This window comes from Poecilia reticulata, chromosome 19, assembly GCF_904066995.2.
Source record: "Poecilia reticulata chromosome 19, P_reticulata-male-v2, whole genome shotgun sequence".
NCBI lineage: Eukaryota > Metazoa > Chordata > Actinopteri > Cyprinodontiformes > Poeciliidae > Poecilia > Poecilia reticulata.
Window position 1 is genome coordinate 21,763,196 of NC_088848.1, and position 9,025 is coordinate 21,772,220.

At 43.2% G+C, this 9,025-nt stretch overlaps 1 protein-coding gene across 3 annotated transcripts; it reads right to left on the reverse strand.

Moving 5' to 3' along the window:
- Positions 1-13: 13 nt before the first annotated feature.
- Positions 14-8,427, reverse strand: zdhhc16b (zDHHC palmitoyltransferase 16b). 3 transcript variants are annotated; one of them, XM_081600744.1, is made up of 11 exons: positions 8,135-8,427; positions 4,406-4,688; positions 4,128-4,322; positions 3,691-3,779; positions 3,581-3,609; positions 3,339-3,472; positions 1,742-1,827; positions 1,519-1,642; positions 1,315-1,385; positions 1,065-1,236; positions 14-611 (listed from the first exon to the last, which is right to left on the reverse strand). In XM_081600744.1, the coding sequence occupies exons 2-11, from the start codon at positions 4,655-4,657 to the stop codon at positions 375-377; spliced, it is 1,389 nt and encodes a 462-aa protein (XP_081456870.1). In that variant the 5' UTR covers positions 4,658-4,688; positions 8,135-8,427; the 3' UTR covers positions 14-374. The 3 variants fall into 3 exon arrangements, with proteins under 3 accessions (XP_081456870.1, XP_081456869.1, XP_008436134.2); XM_081600743.1 differs by having other exon boundaries at positions 4,406-4,693; positions 8,135-8,426; XM_008437912.3 differs by lacking the exon at positions 1,065-1,236 and having other exon boundaries at positions 4,406-4,693; positions 8,135-8,420.
- Between the last annotated feature and the right edge of the window lie 598 nt (positions 8,428-9,025).

Below are 9,025 nucleotides of genomic sequence, written 5' to 3' on the forward strand. Positions count from 1 at the left end.
CATGAAGACAATTGATAGCAGAAAATAACAAAACTTGTTTTATTTAAAAAAAAAAAAAAGAAACAGGAAGTGGAGCACAGCTCCTATTGGTTACTGATTACATCAGAATCTCGTCACAAACATTCAAATAGAAAATTGAAATAAAAATGTCTTAATGGAAATATTTCACAGTGCATCATTTGCTAATAGAAACTGCCTCGTTTACAAAACCAAAGGAGCAAAAAAAGACTTGGTTAAAAAAAAAAAGCTGGAAGGAAAGGAAGTGAGTTCATGTTTTCCTTTCTTTGGCACCAGGACACATCAAGTCAGTAGTGCTGAATGTAACCCCAACCTCCTCTCTCTCAAAACGTAACGTGGAAAGTTGTAAACAAATATTAAAAATCATCAAAGTGACTCAACGCTTGGATCTGCAGCAACCAAAACATTTCAAGTTGAGTCATGTTCAGTTCCCAGAATGCATCAGAGCACAGCTCCTCCTCCGCTGTCCGATGTGAGGGGAGCAGAGAGGTCAGATGGTCATGGGGTCGCTGCTGGTGGAGGGCCGGTCCCACATGAGGCCGTCCCCTCTGGGCAGATGGCTGGAGGGCAGCAGGACCCGGGTCAGCCAGTGACTGAGAGGGAAAAGACTCATCGTTTCAACAGAGATGACTCAGAAATATTCAGATAACAGCAAGAAAACTATCAGTTTATTAGAAAGGAGCAGGAAATGCTAACTATGATGAAGGTTTCAGAAGACAGGCAGTGTGAGGGGCAGCCGTCATTAGACAATCAGCTGTGTTGGGAATTTGATTTGCGTTTATTTCTGCTTGTTGGCACTTTTTAAAAGTTCTGGACCAATATAAATCCTTCTTCATCCATAAAGGCCTAAAATTATGGAGGGAATTTACTGTTCAGTTTGACGTTTTGAAAATAAATCACAAGTTATTAATTAATTTGCTCTTTAAATTTATATTGGAACTGATACTGTTTCCAAAACCTTGAGTCTTACTTGGAATTATTCCTTCGATTCCTTCCTTCCTCGAACCCTAACTTTTCCTTCTCTTCTTCCTTCCTTCAATTCTTACCTTTCTTTTTTGATCACTTTCTTTCTTTTTCCTTCCTCGATCCAGAGCTTTCTTGACTCCTCTCTTCCTTCCTTCTCTCTTCCTCTGCCTTCCTTCCTTCCTGGATTCTTCTGTCCTTCCTCTATCCCTGACTTTCTTCCTTTCCTCCTCCTTCCCTCTCTTGTTCCTCAGCCTTGTCCAGGTGTTTCCATTGATGAGTTCAGAATTATTAAACCAACATATGAAGATGTTTTGTGGCTCCTGGTCTCACCTCCTTGTTTCCACTCCAAAGAACAACTTCCAGTTGTTCAGGCGGCCATGATGGTACGGGTTTCTGAACACCTGGCAGGGAGAAGAGGAACCGTTAGAACAACAGCAGCCATTGTTTTGTTTTCATGTCTGTTGAAGCAATCAAAGGAAAAAAAGTTTTATGAAGAACAAATGAATATTCAGTTCAATTCATGGCCGGTGGTACCTTGCCGTTGCCCTGCAGCCGCCTGGCCTCCTTGCGGTTGATGTGGCGCTCCACGCTGGTCTCTCCTCTGCTGATCAGCTTGGCGTGCCACAGGGTCAGTCCGCCCAGCGCCACTGCCACCGAACTGCAGAGCCAACGGGTCAGAGCGGAACAGGAGAGCCGTTACGAAACTGCCAACTAGCTGCAGGGAGTGGTCCAGGTTCTGTGCAGAGCGCCGGCTCACCTGGTCAGGACCCAGAGGAAGATGATGCACTTATGGCCAACGCTTTCTCTGGGGCTCACGTCTGGAGGCGGAGTCTGAAAGGAAGTCTAGAAACAGACAGGAAGTACTTCAGACTGGGTCTTTAAGGATTTATAGATTTCATAAAAATGTAGTTCAGTTTATTATGGCAGATTAAAAAAAAGAAGAAAAAATAAATAAACTAATTTTTCCACTGTAAATAAATTTTGTGGCACATAAGTGCCACAAAATCTTGGCACACATGTGCTAGAACTAGAACTTCATAAAGTTCTAGATTTAGAACTTTATGAAGGTGCAGTGAAGGTACTGTAAGATACTGTAAGATAAAGTAAAGACAACTAAAGAGTGAAAAAGTTTTATTTGTTCGCAAAAACCTGGATAACCTGGAGACATTTTGACGTCTCTGTAAATGATCACAAACAAATGATTAGACTTTGTTTTTTTTTTTGTGCAGCGCTGCATATCTTCCAGACCTTAATCACATTACCTGGGTTGTTTACTTCTCAGCTTTTCAGGTCCTTAATCAGACGTAGATATGAGAACAGGATCATTTCCAGGTGTCCTGTTTCTATCTTTGCCCTCCATCTGAGATCAGATTCTGCCTTCTGACTTCCACCTCACAGATGCTGTCGCTCCAAACATCTCATTAAAGCTCCTTGATTAAACTAGGCCACACCTCGGGGCAGAGGTCATCAACATTTACTATCCAGAGCCTTCAGTTCCCTGAAACGTTTGTCTAGAGCCACAAAGCCCATAAAAGAAATGTTAAGTTATTTTATTGAAGAATCATGACTGTAAATTTATGTTTAGATTTTAAAGTATCAAGCTTTAAAAAAAAAATTGATAACAAAGGTTGCATTGAATGCAGTTTTATGATCTTTAAAACAGCCTGACCTCCTGATTCTCTCATGCATGTTTGAGCAATCCTTTAATCTCCATGGCAACCATTCAACTGCAAAGCGCCTGGGTGGACCTAGCTCCGCCTTCAAAGACGAAGCTCCTCCTCTGACCTGCAGATTTCAAGCTTTAGAGCTTCCACCTCTCAGAGTAGCTCTACCTCGCCACTCCTCCACTCAGCTCCTTCAGACTAGCCAGCAACAATCAGCAAACACCTGGTGCTTAACCTGGTGGCTAACCCTTACCCATATCATTGTAGGAGATATTTCTCAGTTCAACGTTGGTAAAAATAAAAAACAAGTTGTTAAAGGGTTAATAGAGGAGCCATGTTATGATGACTTCCTGTAGGCGGAGTTTCAGAAAGAGCAGGAGTTTTTAATGAGACAGCAACCTAATTTCAAGGAACTAAATTGCAATGTCAAATTTCTTTTGTCATTATTTGATATATGTCACCTTTTTACAACAATTTAAGGTAACATAGTTGTGTAATTGTGCTATAAAATGGCACTATGTGGCTGGACAACACACAATACTGCCCCTTTAAGTTTGAATAGAGTCATCAGTCATATTTTGTTGATCCTAAATGGCCAAAAAAGGCTCTGGAGATCAAACTAAGTGAATCTCTGGATTCAGGTCAGTAAATGGAGGTAAAGCACTCCGAACCCTAACAGAACTCACTCACCTCTATAGCGCTGTAGGCGTCCAGAAACAGGTTCCTGCTGCTGATGCTGCAGTAGACGCAGCCCAGGGTCATGTAGAGGCAGAAGGAGAAGAAGTAGCGATGGTTCAGGTGGCCGACACAGTTATTCAGCCAGGCTGGGAAGGTGTTCAGGTCAAACATTTACAGCAGGTTCAGAGAGGCCGGAGCGCTCCCATCGTTTTCATGTGGAGTCGTTTCACATGTTCTACGGGCTAAAAGGATACGACAGTGGTGGTCCATCTTCAGGACGCACCTGCAACACAACAGAAACAGCTCTGTGACATAAAGACGGGCCGAACCGGCTCGGCGCCCGGGAGGAGAGAGAGCAGCTTACAGGCTGCAGATGCTGCAGTGGTGCGTCCTCGGCGGTTTGGGGGTGATGCATTTCTTGCAGATGGAAACAGACGGAACGTCGCGTTTGTCCTGAAACACGCAGACAAGGAAAACACTTTACTGAGACAATAACGGTCCGCGACGCCTCGGAAAGACCAGGAATGTCACTGTAACTAATTACAGCGGACGATAAATTGTCCTACAAATTACTGCGATAAACAAGTCGCAATATATTTTCAAGCAATATATTGACAATGGTATCATAATGTAAGTTTGCCATCTGTTATGAAGTGTCATTTGGTAAATAACGAAATTTTTAATGCAAAGTTGCATTAAAAGTCCATTCAAAGTATCAACTTTGCATTAAAAGTGTCATTATTTTCCGAATGACTACTGAATACCTTTGCGAGGTACGGTACTTTATGGTGGACATAGTACCTTGGGTGGGTGTCCAGGGGAGGTGGTGGTGGCCTTGTAGTAGTGGAAGACCACCAGGATGAGCAGCCAGTGGCCGCAGCAGAGATGCCAGGCGATCCAGTGAGCGGGGTACGAGGAGAAGATGGTTGGTAAGACAAACAGGTAGACGATGATGACCACAGAGGACGTCAGTAGGACCACCAGGCACACAAACACCTGGAGGGGTAAGGGGGGAAAGAGAGACGCTGAAGAGAAACCAGAGCAGAGTCAGGGCCAGTTGGTTGGAACAGAGAGCTCACCACTCCAAACCACCGGGTGACATTGTCCACGATCCAGTAGACCGGCTCGAATGCGCAGTCCAGCAGTGTGTCCGAGTTGGTGAGGCTGTTGTAGTAAAGGGAGCGAAGCAGCAGCTTGCCGTACCTCCACGCCGCCGACAACCTGACCCCGACCCGACCTCCTCCTTCCTGCGGGCGGCAAAGCCGGCGCAAGCGCAGCGCCAGTCGCATGGCCCGGGAGAGCTGCCACCTCCAGCTGCTGCCCAGACGCATGCCACCACCGGCCGCTCGCCTCCGGAACACTCTGCCCTGCAAGCACACGCATGCGCACAGGCACACGGACCAGCAGTGAGAAACGCAGGCCGCGTAAAACAGGAGCTCGTCATACTGGAGCCAGACGGCCACCGAGTTCTCCATCGTCTTCCTCAGGTAGAGAACGGATGTTCAACAGGAAGACTGGCGGTCGGTGAGGCAGGACAGTTTCCTAGAGAATCTAACAGCGCCTTTCACTCACAGCTAATGGAAACCGAAGTGATCAAGTGCTGAGGGACACTTGTCAGCCCCCAGAAACCAACGTCTCCTTTGAATAATTTAGGACCAGGCCAGATCCACGCCGATTAAAAGGTCCAAGAAATTAGGAGGGGAGAAGCAGAGTGGTAACCCTGTAAGGAAGGTATGGGAGGGGGGTTGGAGGGAAATGCAAGACGATGAAAGGGTCCGGAAGGACATAAAGTGGCTACGTGATCCTGAGGCGACATTTCATCAAGCTGAGTACTGCTCCCTCTGATGGGGCTTACAAAATTACAACTGGCACTGAGACAGAGCCTCCTAAAAGTACTAACAGCCTTTTAGCCTGGGAAAAACCAGCCTCTTCTTCTACACTGCAGCGGTTCTGGACTTATTGGAAAATGATTGCTTCCTAGAGGACTTAACTCCTTTGAAGTTTAAAACGACTGGGTCTGATTTTACACAATCGCAAACATTTGGCAGTGATGTTTGAACAGCTTCAGCTCAATTGAGCTTATGGAAATGCTGTGGGTCGTAAAACTGCGTGGGTGGTACAGCAATGACATCTTTACAGCCCCTTTGCACCAGCCCTGTTTAGTCCGATTGAATCCAACTCTAATACGTTTGCCGAGAAAGTCCGGTCAGTTTGGGGTGGGAAGTTCTGGTCCGCCTACAAACCTAGATCTCGGTTTGGTTGATGTGAACTCTGGAGTGGTTCAAATGCCAATGTCAAGGCAAGTAGACCAGAGACTATTCCAAAAGCAAGACAAGGCATTCTGGGTAAATATAACCAAAACAAACCAGTGTGTCTAGTGCAAGAGGGCGAAATGGCTCATGGTTTTAAACCAACGACAAAAAAGAAATCTTACAGCCTAAAATCTGACGCCTCTCCATTTTTGCTTGCACTTCGTGAAGAAGGAAGTGTCTACTTCAGAGGTTTATGAGTCATTTCCTTGAGCGGTTCTTGGTGCAGCACCACCATAGGCACGAGGGAACAAGTTTTTCAAAAGGTTTGGGATGTTTGATACAGTGCAGTGTGAAAGAGAATCTCATCAACTGAAAATGTGGTGTTGCCATTTTGGTTCCCAATCGACTATCAGGTGTGAAAACATTCATTTGAACCACAAACTACAGCCTTATACAGGCAGACTACAGTTCTAAAACAGCTGCCTTCTGTTCACTAACTGGCCTGGTTGAAACTCAACCAGAGAAATTGAACTCAATGGGAGAATTCCACACAGGCATTCTGTCGGAATTGCGTAGGAACGCAATGGCCCGTTAAATTCACACACAGTTTGGTGTGTTACAACCAAAAACTCTTGCGTGTTTTGTGCAATATATCAACACCAAGCAGTAGACAACTGAAGTGGGAGAACAACAGAGTGTTTTACAATTCAATATCTGAAAAGTCTTTGTGTGTTTGTATCCAGCACAATGAGCCAACTCTTTCACGTGTGCTTCTCCTTCCGCTTCACAAATATTTGCCACTTTGTGTTGCTCCCGCACATAAAATTCCAATAAAATCGAAAGTCTGTGGTTCTAACATGTCGAAATGTGAAAACAAAGGTATGGAAGGTACAGTAGTGATGGACGCCAACAGGAAGAGAGTAAAGTCAGGTTATTTGGTCGGTTCAGACAATTAAAAACGATGGAAGTGATAGAAAACCTGAGGTCAAGTGAGTTCGAAGGGTACCACTCTTTTCAATGACCACCAGGTCTTTCCCCTTTAGAGATGGATTATGATGGAACGGTTTTCGACGTAAACTAGTGAGCGAGATAAACATGAGGACATACAGAGCGACAGGTCTGCACAGATGGTGTTTAGCTGACTGGGTAGGAAAAAAAGGTGTTAAAAAGTCAGATTATTCATGTAGTGAACCTGACAGGAAGAAGGGACAGAATCATGTCAGAGCAGAATCTCTATGGTAACCGATGTCCCCAATCTGCTCTGAGACAGCAGGCGGACCAGCACCTCACTGTGTTTCACCGTAACAAGCTTTACTCCGTCCTCTAGTGGAGGATGCCATTTTCAGTGATCCACACCATGAAGAAACCTGATTTTTTTTTCTTCCCCCAAGCAGAAGCTGCAGAGTTTTCACTGCTCACAAGTTGGGACTTGCTTTCTCTTCTCCTCCAAAGGTTTATCATTTCTTCAAATGTTTCTTTTTACACACAGGAATTCATTCGCAGATGATATTTGACTTTTTTTCTCGAATCTGACACCAGCAGCCTCTTACTCATTTTGGCTCTTTTTGCCACCTAATCTGGACTTCTGCTAGCAGAACAATCATATATGTATCTCTGCTGCTGTGGTAACGACTCTGGTCAATGCTTCTGAAATGTTTTAATCCACTACACTAAATGGACATATATTATAGGTATAAATACATTATTTCTCAGTCATTTATTTGCGTAGATACGCATATTTAATTTATATTTGCGTGTTTGCTAAACAGTTGTGATGAGAAATGTTAAGGTAAATACACAATGTGGAGAGCTCAACATTTGCACCACACAAAGACATTAACCATCAGAGCTGCGCAAACTAGGTCAGACTTTAGAGGGGCAGTAGCCCAGGGCTACTATTTTTGGGGATGTCCCAAAATATTTTTATTCTATTTGGTCATTTGTTTTCTTTCTCCTTTTTTCCATCATTAGATTTGGGGAATTTGTTTGGGATGTGACTCTGAAGTAATCAAAACCAAAATGTTGAATGTGAAATTAAACTGTTTAATGTTATTTATCTAATTACTTTCTAGTTTAAATTAAACGCAATCTGACTGGACACCCTGTGAAAATTTTTTCTTCTTTTTTGTAAACTTATAGAAAATATTTATTTTCCATTATTTATCGTCATGCATGCATTTCTGTCAATATTTAAACAGTATATTACTCTTCAGTCACAACCTTAGACCAATATTACTCTTTGTAGCACCATAAAGAGAATAACACATTCATAAAGCTAATGTTGGGGTCAAAATTGTGTGCTTTCTCTGAGCAGTCTAACGCTGTATGAAGCCAGAAACCGCCACAGAAAACCCACGTTAAGGTCATTTAACCTCCTGACTTGTAAATATATAATCTTGTTAACCACGGGCATTCCTCCAATTAGTTACAGTTGTATTACATTAGCAGGCTAGCTAACCTCTAGCATCTTGATACCCCACCTTTGTTAAGTGTTCAGTTCTAATGGATAACGATAATGCACTTTCAAAGAAATAGATTAGCAACCGCGGAGCTTACCTGCTCAGAAGAACTATGTAGGCAAGAGATGAAGCTGTTGTCAAGTCATGGTTTCACTAAACAAGTGACCTACGGGAATTTCACTGACTACAGAAAGACCGACAGTACAAAGCGGTAAGATTGACGAAGTTCGTATTTTAAGCAGATGTATCACTAATGTATAGGAAAAGTAGAACTTCCTTCTTTTAAGGAGGAGACATAAAATTAGATAAATCTTGAGTTAAATTTTAAACTAAACACTACCAACAGCTGCGTTATAAAATAGTTAGATACACAACATTGAGATTCATCGGTGTAAAATTAGTTAAAGTGAGACCTCTGTCTTTATTTTTTATCTTTTTCCTGGCGGAGACTAATGCTGCGTTTCAGGTGTATTCGGAACTGGAAAATCCAGGCACAAAAACAGGAACCTGGGAAAACCAAGAACGTCCCCCGAAGTCGGGTTTCCCACAGGGGACTTGGGAGCGACTCCGACTACAGTCAGTTTAAGACTTATAAAGCCAACTTACAATAGTAAAAAGTGGTGAAAACATGTCTATTTTACAAGACAATTGTAATTGCTTCTAAAGTCCCACCCGCAACTCTAAACTGAACATTTTAACTGGTGTTTGCTTGTGGAAAGTAAAGCTTAAAATTATGTCCGTAAGAGGTACTGCCAACAATGTCTATGCGGAGCACCACGTTGAAATCCCGACTTCTTTTTCGACTATCTGGAATGCATCTCTGGCTTCCGAGGTAACTGGAACTTAGCATCAGAAGCACACAATGTACCATGGGAAATGAAGTCACATTTGCAAGTGCAATATTTTTTAAAACATCTCTTAGCTCTAGTAAACGCTGCCTTGAATTAAGTTTTGAGCCATTGTTTTACTGTAACTTTATCTCTGACAA

Excerpts from the sequence above, each read along its gene's own strand:
- zdhhc16b (XM_081600744.1), bottom strand. The coding sequence starts at position 4,657 with ATGCGTCTGGGCAGCAGCTGGAGGTGGCAGCTCTCCCGGGCCATGCGA. Across the intron at positions 4,323-4,405 it reads TCACCCGGTGGTTTGGAGTG|GTGTTTGTGTGCCTGGTGGT; the intron begins GTGAGCTCTCTG and ends TTACCCCTCCAG. Across the intron at positions 3,610-3,690 it reads CACTGCAGCATCTGCAGCCT|GTGCGTCCTGAAGATGGACC; the intron begins GTAAGCTGCTCT and ends GTTGTGTTGCAG.